This window comes from Acomys minous (assembly GCF_964271855.1).
Source record: "Acomys minous genome assembly, chromosome: 8".
NCBI classification, from domain to species: Eukaryota; Metazoa; Chordata; class Mammalia; order Rodentia; family Muridae; genus Acomys; species Acomys minous.
The window spans coordinates 58,044,855-58,063,509 of record NC_140489.1 but is presented as its reverse complement, the minus strand read 5'-3'; the positions used below and the strand labels follow the sequence as shown (position 1 = coordinate 58,063,509).

The 18,655-nt window shown below is 35.1% G+C and overlaps 1 protein-coding gene across 8 annotated transcripts in view; it reads left to right on the top strand.

The window, feature by feature from the left end:
• Nucleotides 1-18,655, top strand: part of MIPOL1 (mirror-image polydactyly 1) — a 264,768-nt gene that overhangs the window by 56,864 nt on the left and 189,249 nt on the right. For 6 of the 8 annotated variants that reach the window (XM_084791651.1, XM_084791653.1, XM_084791652.1 and 3 more), the window contains 3 exons: nucleotides 12,339-12,545; nucleotides 14,024-14,150; nucleotides 15,372-15,477. In XM_084791651.1, the coding sequence (XP_084647777.1) occupies nucleotides 12,412-12,545; nucleotides 14,024-14,150; nucleotides 15,372-15,477 (367 nt within the window). In that variant the 5' untranslated portion in view covers nucleotides 12,339-12,411. The remainder of the gene's footprint in view (nucleotides 1-12,338; nucleotides 12,546-14,023; nucleotides 14,151-15,371; nucleotides 15,478-18,655) is intronic. The other 2 variants (XM_084791658.1, XM_084791654.1) reach the window with 2 other exon arrangements.

The window sequence follows — 18,655 nt, the reverse complement described above, 5'->3', positions numbered from 1 at the left end:
AGGCTAACCTCAAATTCATACCCACTCTTTTACCTTTTCTTGGATAGGCTGTTTGGGAGTTTTGCTAGACAGACACTGAGTTACGTCCAAAGAACCTCGTCTTGAACTTGGAGGACAGGCTGGCCTCAAATTTACAATCACCCTGTTTCAGAATCTTGAGTGTTGTGATTACCAGTGTATATTTCTACGTTCAACAAGTACACATTTTTACTGCTTATTTGGTGCCTATATATCTTTGAGATGATTTTTAGAAGTCATTATTTTCTTTCATTGATTCATTGCAATGAAATAAAAATATAATATGTTTACTGCTTTTTAGTGTGGAATTTAAGGAGATGAGTAATACAGTTTATACTCGATACCTGATGATGCACACCAATGAGACCATAAATATTAGAGAACACATCTATGCACTTCTTTTTCTATGATGTGTTTAATCATAACTGCCTTTTTTGTTTGTTTGTTTTTGTTTTTGTTTTCCGAGACAGCCTTGGCTTTCCTCGACTCACTGTGTAGACCAGGCTGGCCTTGAACTCACAGTGATCTCCCGGCTTCTGCCTCCCGAGTGCTGGGGTTAAAGGCGTGAACCACCACACCCAGCTCATAACTGCTTTATTATTGACTTGATGGTGAGATTGAAATATAGGCCAAAAATACTATATAATTTCTTTTTTGCTGTATATGGAACAATCTAAAATACATAGGCAACTTTTTTTGAAAGCTTAAAACAATGGGCATTAAGTGTGTAAAGAAACAGGTGAAAATCATAATTTTGATGAGGTCATGGCTGTTGAAGCCCAAACTCAAAGCCAGTGTGAGCATACAGTAGTTACGTATAAACTCAGTGTGAGCATACAATACTCACATATAAAGTCAGTGTGAGTATACAGTACTCACATATAAAGTCAGTGTGAGCATAGAGTACTCACGTATAAAGTCAGTGTGAGCATACAGTACTCACATATAAAGTCAGTGTGAGCATATGGTACTCACGTATAAAGTCAGTGTGAGCATATGGTACCCATGCATAAAGTCAGTGTGAGCATACAGTACTCATGTATAAAGTCAGTGTGAGCATACAGTACCCATGTATAAAGTCAGTGTGAGCATACAGTACTCATGTATAAAGTCAGTGTGAGCATACATTACCCATGTATAAAGTCAGTGTGAGCATATAGTACTCATGTATAAAGTCAGTGTGAGCATATGGTACTCATGTATAAAGTCAGTGTGAGCATATGGTACTCATGTATAAAGTCAGTGTGAGCATATGGTACTCATGTATAAAGTCAGTGTGAGCATACATTACCCATGTATAAAGTCAGTGTGAGCATACAGTACTCATGTATAAAGTCAGTATGAGCATACATTACCCACATATAAAGTCAGTGTGAACATACATTACCCATGTATAAAGTCAGTGTGAGCATACATTACCCACGTATAAAGTCAGTGTGAGCATACAGTACTCATGTATAAAGTCAGTGTGAGCATACATTACCCATGTATAAAGTTAGTGTGAGCATACAGTACTCATGTATAAAGTCAGTGTGAGCATACATTACCCATATATAAAGTCAGTGTGAGCATACATTACCCACGTATAAAGTCAGTGTGAGCGTACATTACCCATGTATAAAGTCAGTGTGAGCATACAGTACTCATGTATAAAGTCAGTGTGAGCATATGGTACTCATGTATAAAGTCAGTGTGAGCATATGGTACTCATGTATAAAGTCAGTGTGAGCATACAGTACTCATGTATGAAATTTGTGTTCTTAAAGATGGTTCTATGAATTACCTAATTGCCTGTGACTCGGAATGCTAGGAATCACTTGAAGTGATCCTGATAGTAAATTAATATCTTGGGCCAGGGTAGTGGGTTCTGAAATTTTTTTATTTATTTAAATTGACTATGTTGCTGTACTATATTGAACTTCTTTCATATAGGATTGCTGTTTCTTTCAGGGACTTTCTTTATGTGTGTGCTTCTATATTTAAAAATGTATTACTCTTTAATTTGTATCTGAAAAAGTATAGAACTATTACATATTACTTAAAAATTAACCTTCTTAAGTAGTTATTCTCTGTATGCATCTTATTGAATTAGATGGTATTTTATTAATTGCCCATTTATATGTCTTGTAGGTATTCTATGTATAAATATATGTTTTTTACACATAGTTGGTAACATTTCCTGAGGAAGAAAATACATATATATGTAAAAATATCTTTTATTAAAATATTTTAGCTACATAACTATATTCTGGTCACAGAACAAGCTGGGAGGTTTTTAATATAAAAGTTGAATAATATTAGGACAATAAATATCATTTTTGCTTTTATTCTTAATATCTAAGAAAATTAGTTAAAATAAATTTGCATTTAGAGGTTGAATTTGATGTCAAGGTCATAATATTAATTTCACAGAAGGATGGGAAGGTTTTGAAAAAATTGAGAAGGTAACAAAAGAGCAGATTAAAGGTAATTATCAATGTGTATCAAGTATTTGTTCTACGTTTTCTGTGTTAATACTTTCCCAAGAGACTAATATAATTTATATAATTTACTGATTCTAAGTACCTTTTGAGGATGAGATTATTTTGTACTTTACTGATAGGGAAATTAATGAAGGTTAAATAATTTTCTAATAACCAGACATATTGGTCCATATCTGAAATCTTCACAATAGGAAAACCAGGGTAGAAGGGTCATGAATTCAAGGTCAGTCTGATCACTGTTCGTTATTTGTTAGTTCATTCATTCATATTTGTGTGTGTGTACATGTGTGTGTGCTCACCTGTAAGTCTGCATGTGGACACTGGAAGTTGATGCTGGCATGTTTTTCTATTGATCCCTACCTTACTGCAGGGTCTCTCATTGAACCTAGAGTTTTTTGTCCTGGCAGCTCAGGAGGGCCTGAGCTTCCTCCTATGTCTATCTGGCTGCTATGAGGGACACAGTTAGGTGCCATCATGGCTAGCTTTTACATGAGTTCTGGGGATTTGAACTCTGGTTCTCATGCTTAAACAACAAGAGCTTTATTGACAGAGCTGTCTTCCCAGACACCAGCCTAACCTATACAGTAAGAACAAATACGTTCATAAGTAACAGTATCTGTTACAGACCATACAGTAGGCTGTGACATTAGAATTCAGAATTGGCAGGCTGTTTTCAGAATCATCGCACCAACTATATTTCTGCTTGGAAAATCGGAATCTATCAGTGTGTGGTAGTTACACTACTTAAAAAGTAAGCTTTTCTCTTGTACCCCTCATATTAAGTGGAATTACTGTGATATTTCTGATGTTCTTCTCTCTTTTTCTTTGGTGTGTGTTGGGGAACACATATAGTAAGCATCTATGTGGGCTGCTATTCCTCCATTCCTGAAGGAAAGGAGACAGCGCATTGGAAATCCATGCTACCTGGAATAAGTAGTGTTTGTTCAGATAGACAAACGTCCGTTACTTAATGTAACAGGTATCATTAGGAGGGCCTAGTTGATACTATTCTGACATTTTGAAACTAGTGTTCATTTTTAAAGACTTCACAATGTTGAACACTCTGCTCAGTCATTATATCTAGTTTATAGTCTAGAAGCAAAATAAACTGGAGATAGTATAGGAATGAAAGGCAGTAAACAACAGGGTTTATTTTTATATTTATGGAATCAATTGGTAAATGTAAGAACGTTTGCCTCCACTTTTCCCCTCAAAAGAGAATTTAAAGAAGTGCTTATAAATGGCTAGCAAGTGTCAGAAGCAGAGTAACAACATGCCTATTACAGTTAATTATAGGTTACATTCTCCTAAATTGTCCTTCATAAAGACTGAATGTGTTATATTTAGGAATGTATATGTACACACACACACACACACACACACACACACACACACACACACACACACACACACTAATAATTAGTGAAAAAAGAGACCATGGATTTGAAAGAGATCAAGGAGGAGTATGGTTGAAAGTTTGAAGGGAAGAAAGGGAAGGGAGGAAATGACATAATTATATTATAGTCTCAAACAGAAAAGAGAAAATTAGAGAGAGAGAGTGGTTCATTTATTCCTTCTACCCACTGGTCTTGTTCTGTTCTGGAGCTCTCAGGTGACTGGGTCGTTGCTATTCTTAGTAACCTGGTAGGATCCCTAGAGATGAGTCTAGTTGAACCACTCTGAGGAAACAGCTCTGTAAACAATATTGACCCCCTAGGGGACCGTCAAATCCATTTACACAGATACCAGTTGTCACAAACTATTTACCAAGCCAGACAGAACAGACTGTCCCAGCTTCTGAGATTCTCATTGATTCTGGCCACCTCATCACTTTGTGTAATAGTCATGAAATAACTCTTAGTCTGGCCTGTGAGTTATTATTTATTGTGGATAGCATCAAATATTTTACCTTTTGTATAATTATGTGTAAAATGAACCCAAAGAGGATCTCAAGCTTTCTTTTCTAGATGAGAAAATGTATCATAATTTGGTTTATTTTCTAGAGTGAAGTCCAGGGTTTATACACATTGACACTGAACCTGTTTGCAACACTAAGAACTCCATAAGTAAACTAAGAATTCTTTTAATCATGAAAATCATCTATTGAAATGGTACCTAAGTCCACTGGCCACGGTCTTCAAAGTGTATATTGTAGCTAGCCTACAGTAGGTATTGATTTCAGAAGGTCAGCATCAGTTCCACTCAGATGCATAAACTTCATTTGGCAATAGCCTTGCATTGCGTTTTAGAGAAATGCCTGAGTGTAGCCATCCAGAATTTTTCAGATATTTGCAGGATAAGGTAGCACAACATTGATAGCATTACATAGTAAGGGCACAATTTCCAGGATATATTTGAAATAGTAAGTATCTATGTCCGTATAAAACCATGTCCACAGAAGAGCAAATAAAGGCATTGATGATAGTTATAAGGATTTTCCTATTGCTTTAATTTGAATAAAGAAAGCAAGGCTTTATAGACTTATGAATTATGAAGAGAGATTATTCCCTAATCCCATATGGAGATATGAACTTAAATCGGTTAGCCATAATGAGAACAGTTAACAATGGCATTGATTAAACACTAATATAGATTACTAAAGAGAGTTGCTATTCCAAATGTGGAAAGGGAAAGGGAGAGGGGACGAGGAATTTTGATGGAAGGATTTCATTTTCAAGTTTGCCTGCTCAGAGATAAGGGGAGACATGGGTGGGAGGTGAGGAGGGATGGGGCTGCAACCAGGATGTAAAGTGAATAAATAAACAAATTTTAAAAAAGAGTTGATTTAGCATAGACATCTGTCTTTTGTTTAATATTTATCTTCCTAACTGACTTCTGCATAATTGTCCCATAACTTCACTTTGCAGCACTTTATTGGCTTTTGTGCTCATGTTGCTATGTACAGTTCTTTCAGAACTGATGGGTAGTACAAATCGGCTCACCTTAAGCCTTTAGTTTCTCCATCCCACTATCGTCTTCCGAGCCTCCTTCTGGCATGGGTAGTTGGGGAAAATAAAGACTGAATTTAAACTTATGAGTACTAGTCTCTTCTCATACTTGGAGAGGGCGCTGTTAGAAATTGTGTTTATTGTAGGATTTGAATAAAATGAATAAAAGTTTTCAAAATGCAGGGTGTAATATTAGTACCTTAATTGTATCAAAAAATCAAAGTTAAGGCCTGAAATGTACTCTGAAGTGTTTCGGGAAATAAAATGTGTATAGGCGCATAGAGTGTAGTAGGCTGACGGAGGGAAAGAGGTTGTAGGCAGCAGGTGAAAAGGCTGTTTTCTGGGTGTTTTGTTTGTTTATTTTGTTACCTATTTTATAGGACAAATTAGTTTGAAAATGAAAAAAAGAAAGAAATAGAAAAACACTTTTATCAATCATCTCTTAAAAATTTTATCTGTCTTCTTCTTTAGCATGCTTCTGTAGTTACTGAAGAGATTTAAATTTGTTTCCTATTCTCTCCATTTCCTGTCATTTCTCCATGATATTGGTGCCTTTAAAAGTGACATTTTCAGCATATTTTACCTTTGATTAACTCTTCTCCAAGTCTCTTTACCAGCAGTCCTTTTCATTTTTTTTTTCTAAATAAGCCACATCTTGGTCTCTGTCCTTACCAGTTATTCATTTAGAAGTTTTTCACTCCAATATAAATAAGAAATATCCATGGGAATTAAATTATTTTTTACCCATGGGAGAATTAAAGTATAATTTTTCATTTAACATCCCAATTAAAGAATAAAAGAAGAATAATTTCCAGCCATATTTTAGTAACTAAACCCTCTGAAATGTTATTGAAACAAATTCTGTTATTTGGGAGCCTTTTAATGTAGCTTTGCCTGGCTTAGAGCTTGATAAGCCCAGTCTGGCCTTGAACTTGTGGCAATTCTCCTGCCTCCTCTCTAAAATGCTCAGATTACAAGTATGTGCCATCACATCTTATTTCTATTTCTGAGTTCCCGTGTGTGTGTGTGTGTGTGTGTGTGTGTGTGTGTGTGTGTGTGTGTAACATTACTTGTGTAAGTTTACAGAGCTGACCGTTTGGTATGTGATCTTCCCCAGGGAAGACTCTGTGTGTGTGTGTGTGTGTGTGTGTGTGTGTGTGTAACATTACTTGTGTAAGTTTACAGAGCTGACCGTTTGGTATGTGATCTTCCCCAGGGAAGACTCTGTGTGTGTGTGTGTGTGTGTGTGTGTGTGTGTGTGTGTGTGTGTGTGTAACATTACTTGTGTAAGTTTACAGAGCTGACCGTTTGGTATGTGATCTTCCCCAGGGAAGACTATTTCTCCTGCTCTCTTTATCCCTCAGTTGACTGTAGTTCTTTGTGTAGGGTCGAGGTCTCATGGGCTTTCCCAAGTCCACTTTAGCAGCTCTATTGTTGTTCATTTCATAATTAGGCAGTCATGTTGGTAAGCCAAGACCTGATTGATCTAGATTCTGACATTTTGAGGAGATGTAACTTCACAAAGTGAACTTTCTGTTTCTCTGTCTCTTAAAACCTTTCTACCACCTCTTCCACAATGACCCCTGAAGACTAAGTTTTAATATTTTTAAACTTTCTGATAGCTGACCTGTTTGGTGGTTCATTTATTTGCACAATCTTACTTTTTCATTTTTGGAGCAAATACATTTGTAAAGTCTTCTTAGGGTCTAAGTCTTGTATATGCATAGATATTGTTTATGATCAGTTGTTTATGCCTTACCTGGTCCTTGTTACATTCAAATATTCAAATCATTACACCAACATCTCATAATAATTGTAGTAGTGTCCTTCACAGAAGTACTATTTGTCATTCATATTTGTTTCCCCAGTACACTGCCACAGGGTATATCATACTCTATGCTATCCACAAACCAGTATCAAAATACTGAATAAATATTAGAATTTAAAAGATAAAAAATTCTATATAATGATTGAATACTTACCCAGGATAATGTAGTAGAGAAGAGCATTTGAAAGCCTTTCCAATATTTAACACTAATTTGATGAAATAGCATTTTCCAAAAAAAGATTTGTTAAAAAATAAAATAAAATGCACGCAAGAAGGTGGGAAGATTTTATAAATCAGCCTTGTTTACTCTGAAGTAAAATTAAATTCTCAATAAAAGAGTATAGATAGTTTGATTTGCAGAGCAGATTTCAAATGTCAGATGAACAGTTCAAATTAGGAGTCTAAAAGGTTTTATGACTGAACAAAATTAGAAATAGAGCTAAGCCACACAGTATGCTTTCCTTATATATATACACACACATATATATATATATACATATATATATGTATATATATATATATTAAATGTTTCAAATATTAACTTTGGAGGTTTTTTTTTCTTTTTGAAAGGTGGGGAATATTGTTAGTACAGGGTCTTACTCTGGAGCCAGACTGGCTTGAAATTCACTATCTAGAAATCCTCTTGCCATGGCTTCTAAACTTAAAACAGTTTAGATTTAAAATTAAGAAATCTCAGAAGTGTGGGCTGGAGAGATGTCTCAGCAATTAAGAACAATGGCTGCTCTTCCAGAGTATCAGAGCTCTGCTTCCATCACCCACATGGTGACTCACAACTGGGACTCAAGTTGCAGTGGTTCAGTGGCCTCGTCTGGCTTTCATGTGCACCAGGCACACAAGTGGTACACAGACATATCACACAAAATGCCCATACACATAGAATAAAATAAATTAAAAAATAAAAAGAAATGTCAGAATGTATGCATTTCTCTTACCATTGCTCCAAGATCATGACTAGTGTGAGAAGCAAAATGCCCTCTTCTTCGGAAGCTTCTGTCTCTTTCTAGAAGTTTGTGATTTTCAAAGAAATAAAGGAGTCTTATAATTTGACAGGTTAAATCAGTAGAGAAAGTTCTAAGTGTAGTAAGCAAATATCCATCAGAGATGCAGTTAAAGAAAAACAAAAAGAAAACAAGAACAAAACATTAGGAACAAAACACTGGATGGAGAAAGATGCTGAATTAGACCTTGAAATATATACATTAGATAATAGGACCAAGTTGTAGCAAGTAGTATAAGTATTTTTTATTATAATTTATTCAGACTATACCAGTTGCTATCCCCCCACTTGTATCTTCCCATTCCCACCCCCCTTCCTCTTCCACCCAATTCCCTTCCACTAGATCTCTGACAGAAGGGGACCTCCTCCCCTACCATATGGCTATCAGGTCTCATCCTGGTAGCCTGCTTGCCCTTTCTCTGTGTGCTGCCAGGACTCCTATCAAGGGGAAGTGATCATATTGGGGGAACCAGAGTTCATGTCAGAGATAGTCCCCATTCCCCCACAACCTTGGAGAATGAGCTGTCCATTGCCTATATCTGAACAGGGGGTCTAGGTTTACTGCAGGCATTGTCCTTGCAACAGTTGGTGTAACAGTTTGTGAAGGCACCCTGGGTCCAGATCCACTAGCCTTGATAGTTTCGTTCTTGGGTTCCTGAAAACTCTGGGTCTTTCTGTCCCCCTCTTCTTCCATACTACTCTCAGTTCTCCACCCATAGTCCAACAGGAGGTACCAGTACCGGTCCTGATCCCCCTCTTGGTGGAATCTTTCCGACGACATCTATGTTGGGCTAATATCCAGTTAAAGTGAGCATATACCATGTGTGTCTTTTTGAGTTTGGGTAATCTTACTCAGGATGATCATTTCTATTTCCATCCATTTGCCTGCAAAATTCAAGTTTTCCTTGTTTTTAATAGCTGAGTAGTATTCCATTGTGTAAATGTACCACAGTTTCTTTACCCATTCTTCAGTTGAGAGACATCTAGGTTGTTTCCAGATTCTGGCTATTATGAACAAGGCTGCTATGAACATAGTCCAGCAAATGTCCTTGTTGTGTGGTGGAACATTTTTTGGGTGTATGCCCAGGAGTGGTATAGCTTGGTTCAGAAGTAGCACTATCTCAAAATCTGAGAAAGTTCCAGATTGATTTCCAAAGAGGGTGTACTAGTGTGCATTTCCACCAGCAATGGGAGAAGTGTTCCCCTTTCTCCACGTCGTCACCATCATATACTGTTACTTGAATTTTTTATCTTAGCCATTCTGGTAGGTGTCAGATGGAATCTCAGAGTCATTTTGATCTGCATTTCCCTGATAACTAAAAAGCTGAGCATTTCTTTAAATGTTTTTCAATCACTTGCTGTTTCTCTGTTGAGAATTATATGTTTAGCTCTGTACCCCATTTTTTAATTGGAGAATTTGGTTTGATGCTTTTTAATTTCTTGAGTTCTTTGTATACTTTGGATATTAGCCCTTTGTCTCATATAAGGTTGATGAAGATATTTTCTCAGTCTGTATGATGTTATTTTGTTCTGTTGACAGTGAGCTTTGCCTTGCAGAAGCTTTTCAGTTTCATGAGGTCCCATTTATTTATTGTTGATCTTAGAGCCTGAGTTATTGGTGTTCTGTTCAGGAAGTTGTCTCCTGTGCCAATGAGTTCAAGGCTTTTACTCAGTTTTTTTTTTAAATAGATGTAGTGTGTCTGGTTTTATGTTGAGGTCTTTAATCCACCTGGAGTTGAGTTTTATGTAGAGTGATTAGTAGCATCTATTTGCAATTCTCTACATGTAGACAACTATTTGTTGAAGATAATATCTTTTTTTCTATAGTATGGATTTGGCTTCTTTGTAAAAAAAAAAAAAAAATCAAGTGTCAGCCGGGCATGGTGGCACACACCTTTAATCCCAGCACTCACAAGCCAGAGGCAGGCGGATCACTGTGAGTTCGTGGCCAGCCTGGTCTACAAAGAAAGTCCAGGACAGCAAGGCTACACAAAGAAACCCGACCCTGTCTCGAAAAAAGCAAAGCAAAACAAAACAAAACAAAACAAAACAAAAAATCAAGTGTCCATAGGTGTGTGGGGGCTTTTTATCCTGGGTTTTCAACTTGATTCCTTGTTCAACCAGCCTATTTCCATGCCAGCGCCATGCCATTTTTCATTTATGTTGCTCTGTAGTGCAGCTTGGGATCAGGGATGGAGACTCCCCTGGGAGATAGATCTCTTATTGTACAGGATTGTTTTAGCTTTTCTGCATTTTTCCCATATGAAGCTGAGAATTGATCTTTCAAGGTCTGTAAATAATTGGGTAGGTATTTTGATAGTGATTGCATTGAATCTGTAGATTACTTTTGGTAAGATGGCTAATTTTACAATGTTGATTCTCCTGATCCATGAACAAAGGAGATCTTTCCATTTTCTGATCTCTTCTTCAATTACTTTCTTCAGAGACTTGAATTTTTTTCCTACAAGTCTTTCACTTACTTGGTTAGAGTTACACCAAGATACTTTATATTATTTGTGACTATTGTGAAGGGTGTAGTTTCCCTAATTTCTTTCTCAGCCTGTTTGTCATTGGTGTACAGGAGGACTATGGATTTTTTTCAATTAATCTTGTATCCAGCCACTTTGCTGAAGGTGTTTATCAGCTGTAGGAGTTCTCTGGTGGAGTTTTGAGGGTCACTTATGTACACTATCATCTGGGATTAGAGATACTTTGACTTCCTCCTTTTCAATGTGGAGTGCCTTGATCTCCTTTTGTTGTCTTATTGCTCTAGCTAGAACTTCAAGTACTATATTGAAGAGCTACGAAGAGAGTGGGCAGCCTTGTCTAGTGTCTGATTTTAGTGGATTTTCTTTGAGTTTCTCTCCATTTAATTTAATGTTGGGTATTGGCTTGCTGTATATAGCCTTTATTATGTTTAGGTATGTGCCTTGTATCACTGATTTCTCCAAGACTCGGTGGCTACTTTTTAAAAGTGAATTATTTCTTCTGGAGTTAATAAACACATTACAATCAGTAGTTGTGCCTTTTAATCTTAGTAATAACAGAATTAATTTTGTATATATGATTTCCTCTCAAACTTTATTATGCCATTAAATATAGTTTATCTCTTTAAAATAAATATTGTTTAGTGTATGCGACTTAAATAATTCTGTGACATAATTAGGCATACAAAGTAGATTTTTAATATATTTTATGTATTTGATGACAATGAGGTTTAAATCATTCTTACATCCATTTTAATATTGTGATGATGTTTATTGAAATAAATCATATGCCAGACACTCAGTTAAGTCAGTGATATTTTATTTACATTTTATAGACAGGAAAATGATATGTTAAATAACTTACTTGTATAGCATTATACACTTATTAAGGCTGCAATTTCCCCCAGGCAGTCTGAATCACAGTTCCATTGCATAGTATTGTTTCACTATAGTCATATTCTTATGTTTGCTATTTTAAGAATTAAACTAGTGGTCCCCAGCAGCAACTGTAATCATTTAGGCAATGTAAAATGTAACAGCTGATCCCACTCCCACAAGGTTTGCTTCAGTTAGCCAGGATGGGGCCTGCTCTGCCAAGATTTAGAAACTCAGGTCACAGCATGTAGCCTGATTTGTAAGCTATTACTTTAAACAGTGGTTCTCAACCTTTGGGGGTCAAATGATCTTCTCACAGGGGTTGCCCATCATATATCCTGCATATCAAATATTTATATTATGATCATAACAGTAGCCAAATTACAGTAATAAAGTAGTGACAAAATAATTTTATGATTGGAGGTCACCACAACATGAGGAACTGTGTTAAAGGTTGCAGCTAGGAAGGTTGAGAACGACTGACCTAAATGTCTTCTGCTCATAGAAGTGGAAATGTGGATGACAAATGCTGTACTGCATGTACTTAATCAATCAGCAGAATAACAATAGTAAATTGTTAAAATCTATGAGAGTCTTTTCATAAATCTGTTCATGTGGTTCAACAATTTTCATATGTGGCTATGTCCTCTTATATATCATGTGTTGTTTGTTTAAATGCAGACATAGCCATAATTGTCTTGCACAGGAGACCTCAGTGGGTGGTGAGAGTGGACCAATAGATGAGCAACTGACTATGAATTCTGAGCAAAATATGCACGGATTAGGCAATGAAGTCAAATCTGAGGACCTTGAACTACCAGGGAGGAAACCTAGCAATTTTCAAGTTCTCAGTCCTGATCCAGATAAAGAGCCTTCTACAGAGTGCAGGTGCGTGATGGCTTCAGTGTTTAATCTAAAAAGTAAGAGTTTGGAACAGCACTTCTTCCTTAATACACTTTCCCTCTTCCTCATTTTGGTGTCACATAAATTTAGTGTGTTAATGACTTAAAAACAATTTCAGGACTCTGCAAGGGCTTCTGTTACTTCCATGATGTCTAGGTAGCTAAGAGAAACCGCACAGGAGTTCAGAGAAAGCAGTGAAGTATGATTCCCTTTCAGTATTATTTTCTGTGACTCCATTATGCGTATAAGGATACTTGTGAATCTGATATAAATGCAATATTATTCACCAAAGCTCTAATCTGCTCAAAAACGTGTTTCTTTTTGACATCGCATTGTTCTCCATTTGGGGTAATTTGAATGTTTGTAGAATGATCCTGTACTCTACCTACCTTGTGCCTTTCTTATTGTTTCACATTCTGCAGCTTTAAGTCATCCTCTGTAAAGAAATTTGAGTCTAATTCTTGTGTCTACTTTCAATGAGATTATGCTACTTTGATAATTAATCATGTGCAGTGAGGCTAACTCTAGATTTTAAAATGACAGCATGGTTCTTTTTTGTATTTTCTGGAGTACTATTTTAAAAGTTTTTTTGTGGGGTTTCTATTCTCTTTGCTATTGGATATATTCATGATACCAGTAAATACATAGTAAAACCAATAACTATTGGTGTTCTTCTCTCTTAGTGTCAGATTCTTACTGAAGTACAGTTGGGGGTGAATTTTAGGGTATAGAGGCAAGGATGATGCAAGAATTAATAAACCTTTTATAATCATATAAAATTATAACAATACAGCTTATACTCCTGCCATAAGTTCTGTGGTATAATTCAGTGTGAGAGCATGATAATAAATAGCTCTTCACTCACTGACTGTCCAGAACTCAGTGCCAACGACCAGCTTAAGTAATACTTCCAGCCATCAGTGCCTTCATACGCAGTGCCATAATACCAGGAAATAATCCATCTCCTCTCATTTTTTCTTCATCCTACCAGCCTACAGTTTGATGTTGTTGTTAACTGTCTTATAGAATATAGTTATCATTAACTGTTTGGGGAATAGACACTAATTTAAATGTATTCCATTTAATAATGAAAATGTGAACATAATACTGTTTTTAACAAAATTGGAAAATGGTTGTTTCCATTTTCAAAAAATAAAAAAGCTTTAAGTTGATTCCAACCAGAACTATAGACCAAAACATTTATAGCTTCTAAAACATGAACTCTTGTCAAGTTTGCTGAACCAGAGTTTCTTTGGGATCACTCTGTGCTTTCTACAAACTTGATTTCTCCCATTGATAAATTGATATACCTGTAAGTTGATATATTTATTGTTTTGTAACCATCATACTTGAACTACATAAAACTTTCAATGTAAGTGTCTTTACATATTTATTATTAATAAGAAATTTATGTCCTGTGTGAAAGAATATATTTAATTATATAATTGTTCTCTTTATTACAGTATTATGGAATGTGAAAAGCATTGTGAATCTGTGGTTTCTCATCAAGTTATCCCAGACTTACATAAAGAGACATCAGCAGCGTATCTTCAAAAAGAGTTGGAAATTCTCAGAGCAAGCAATAAAAAGGTGCAGAAGTGGAGTGCTGTAAATCTGTAAACAATGCCTTAGCGGGTGACCATTTCAGTTCTCTCTCTTTTCCATTGCTATTGAGGTTTAATTTGTGTTTTAATACCTCAGTAGTAGCTTTGTGTTGCCTTGCCATCCATGTGTGATTCAGTTAAGTGATTGCCTGTGAAAATAACCTTTTTGTTTTTTATAATATCACCCATTTTCCATAAAGCCCTGCTGATGTTTTGTTACTAACAATTATTCAAATTTCACTTGACTTCAGTATTATATAGAATATTAGCTATGTTATCAGCCAATTTCATGCTACTGTTACAATTTCCTTCCTTTTTCTTAGTTGCTATGCACTCTTTGATGTCAGTAATATATGTAACTAAATATCAAAGTTGCAAATGTTGTTTATCTTGTACCCTATTTGACTGTTACATGTAGCCAGCTCAATGTACATGTCATGTTTTGTTTCCTCTGACTCTTCTTCAACAGCCCCCTGTTGGTCGGTAAATAAAGTTATTAAGTAATGCTCACTTTCTGTGGATCCTTTTAAAAATCCTATATAGTTTTCTGATTTTAATATTTTATTGTTGGACCTAATCAGACTGAGCATGAATGTTGTTTCTGAAGGAAAACAGTTCACATGACAAAAGAGAAGAACGGAGAAAGAAAACAAAAGGAAACATTCTGTCCGAGCATGAGATAATTTTCTATACTTTGATTTAGCATTTATTACATGCCGTATTTGAATCAGGTGACAGTGCCAATTTAAATGTAATGTCGTGAGGCCATATTTACAACCAGATTTGTATCAGATATTAAGATTATTATCTTAACTGATTTTGTTTGAAAATAGTGCAATTACTAAGAGAAGCATAATCCTTCTGCCCACTGTTTTGGGATCAATCTAGCCCTTCAGTGTCCTTTGCTTTAAGACAAATAATTGAATGAAATGGCTTCTTTAGTAAGTACTTTTAGCAATAATGTTGTTACTGTTTTATGTCTATGTGCACACATACAAATACATGTGGGTTAACATTTTTCTATTTTCTATAATTTCAGGGAGTCGTTACTTAGAGAGTACATTTCAACCTTAATATTTCCATCAAGTCATTGTATTTAAACAGTTAAACCTAATAAGGATTGAAGAACAATAAAATCTTATTTTGGAGTTAATTATACATAGAAGACATTTATCAGATAAGAATAAGTTTTTCTAATGTGTTTTAGCTTCAAGAAAAATTGACTAAAGAAGATAAAGAAAAGAGAAAATTAAAGCTCAAATTGGAACTCCAAGAGAAAGCAGCAGAGGCTGAAATTGCGGAAAGGACAGCAGGTAGTGGATGAGTGTTCACGTTAAGCCTGAAGGCGATTGTGTGATGTGCACTGGTGGGTACGAGCTCATTGCCTTGTTTGCCAAAGGAGGGGAGCTTTTTTTCCTTTTGGCTGCTTAGAAAATAGGTGGTTTTAACATCCTGGTACTGGTATTAGTGAGGGCTTTACCTGTATTCACACTGATTTGGGCATTAAATGCATTGTTAACACCATGTCAATCCAATCACAAAAAGGTTGTTTGTTTTGTTGGAAGGGCCTGAACAAACAAGGGGAAATCATGATTACCAGTGCTCTGCCTTTCAACCAGCAGTTCAAATACCACTTACTGTTTTAGCTCTCGGAGAGGAAGTACCTCTCCTTTGTATTAAGATAGTCCCATATTCATTACCAGTGGAAACCTACTTTTGATTAAAAAAAAAAAAAAAGAAACTAACAACCTGTTTCATGCAGTTAATAGGTTAACATCTGATGATGCAGATGATGGCAGAGATATTGCTGCCCTGAGATTAAAGGATTGTCACCTTTTAATGTATGTGACTGCTTTGGATTTTGGAAACCATCTTGCTCATACAGGTCTTTGCAAGGAGAAAATGTTAAGGCACACTTGTATGTTAGAGAAGGGGTCACTCCATCTAAGGCCATTGGAGCTTTTTTCTTAGCGTGTTTTTCTGTGTTAAGAAAAGTGAAAATTTGTAAAATGATAGATAAGCATTTAAAAATAGTTTAGAAAGTACTTGTTCAACAATTTTACATTTTATGAAATCATTTAATGATTAACTTCAGGTTAACTTGGTTACAGATATAAAAGAATTGGAGAATTTTAGATCAGAGAGATGATTAATATAGCTTATCTTCAAAATATTACCATGGATGGTAAATTCTAAATAAATATCACTGTGACAATGTAATTATGATGGCCACAAATAGATAATCCAGTTGAATACTGGAGAGTAATTTTTCTATTAATGAAAAATAAATATAAACTTTTTGATCCTTTGTGATAGGGAAATATAAGAATAGCTTTTAAGAAAAATTGATAATATAATAAAAGTGAATTAGAACAAGTAGAAGTTTAGAGCAATTGGAAGTTTCCTGAATTTTTTCAGAAATCACACACACACAGACACACACGTATATGTGTATGCACACTAACTGCTAGGACGGTACTTTAATAAATATATTTGTTTTTAAATATGTACATAATTAACCTTCTATACGCACTATAGAAGTAATTGAATATACTTGGGGCTATCATGACATAGTAATGACTTAATGTAACTATTAGTAGTCTATTTCCTGAAGAAACCCAATTAGCAGTAATATTTACTATCTAATTTTTGAAAAGCAGAATTCAGCATGTAGTTCAAATATTTGTGTTATATACCTAAGAATTTTTGATGGAAGAATTTAAGTAATACATGCAAGCATGGAGGGGTTTAATTTTTCTTATTAATCATGTATTTTTCATTCATAACAGAATATTGGTTTACTACATGTGAAAAGTTTTAAATGTCTTATTTTCACTTAACTGATGTAAATAACAGGGTTTTATAGTTTCTCTGAAACATAGCGATGGATAAAAGAGATAAGAAGGAAATAGGGAAAATGCTTCACTGATTTGAAACTCTAAAAACTTTTGTCCCTGGTGCAGTCTTAAAATTTTCATCATTTGTAAGTGGATACAAAATTTTAATAAACTCATATTATACCTAGCATGTATGAAGTGCATTCCAAAGCAAAACACTAAAAAGAAAAAGCAATTACATCAGCTCAGTAATAGAAAGAGACACCATGCAGGACTCTGATTGCAAGCCAGTGATGTTTCGTTTCTTGTAACACAAAAGAACCAATAATCTATGTAAGTATATATGTTCATTTTTATTAGTGTACTTCACATTTTATTTCAAAATGTGTATTTGATGAAGTGTAAGGTGAATATACATGTATCTATTTTAATGTTTATAAATGAAATATTAATGTTTACAAAACAGACTCCACAGTAAAGTAAATACTGGGTAAACACCAAGCTAAATGCTGGAAATAGTAAATATGATGCAAAAATATTTGTGGGTTTAAAATTTGCTAAATGTAGCAAATGTACCCTCCTAATGGACATTTTCTCTGAGTATTTAAAATATAAAAATTTACATTACTGTTTTTATTGTGTTAGTTCTGACCACAAGAATATTAACAAATCTAATGAGGGAATTGTTAAATTATGATATATTCATGCTATGTGATGTGGTACAATAATTAAGAATTTTTTGAAAAATATTTGATGATATGTAAAATCTTTCATATCTCAAAACTAAATGAAAGAAGTAGTAAGAAAGTAGCACTTGCAACATGAATTTGCTGAAAGAAACAATATTTATACTCATGTGCTGCATGAAAGATTAATTTTGTTGGTTTTTAAATGAAGCTGAATTGAGATCCTCAGAACCCTTGTAAAAATGAGATGTGGAATCATGTGCTGCCTTTAATGCTTGTACTGGGGAGGTGATGCAACGAATTACCCTGGAACTTCCTGGCCAGCTAGTCCTGTGAGTCCATAGACTTCAGGTTGAGTGGCCCTGTCCTTCCAAAGATAAGATCGAGAGCAGTAATGGAAAACAGTTGACACAGCTTCTGGCCTTTTCCCACCCACATCCCCACTAGTGATTTACTATAAATACACTGTAAGGGTGGTAAACTGAAAATTATGCTAGCAAGTTTGGAAACAAGACATTGGGTTTAAGAAAATATGCTATTGATATTTATAGCTTTCAAAACATTTTACTCAATGGTGAATCTAAAATAGTCATAGAAAATGTTTGGTTTTGTGTAAGTATGACAAGCCTTCATGTATGGCGTTGTATAGCTTCCTTTGTTTCTGTGTTCCTTGTTACATGATGTAAATATTACCATTTTGTATGATCTTAAGAGCATTTGAAGCTCCTGTGTATCCACTGACACAAAAAATCTCAGATAGCTTACCCTTTACTTGCCCCTCCTTTTCAAGATTAAGTGTCATTGTTATAGTCACAGATATTTTTCCAGATCTTAAATTTTTTTGGAACAATGTAAACTTCATTACAAATGAAAGAAGTATATATTGAGGCTTCATTATGAGCTAGGTACTGACTGAACGTCAAAAATAAAAAGAAAGATTCGAAATATCAAGCATTTCTTTACGCCTT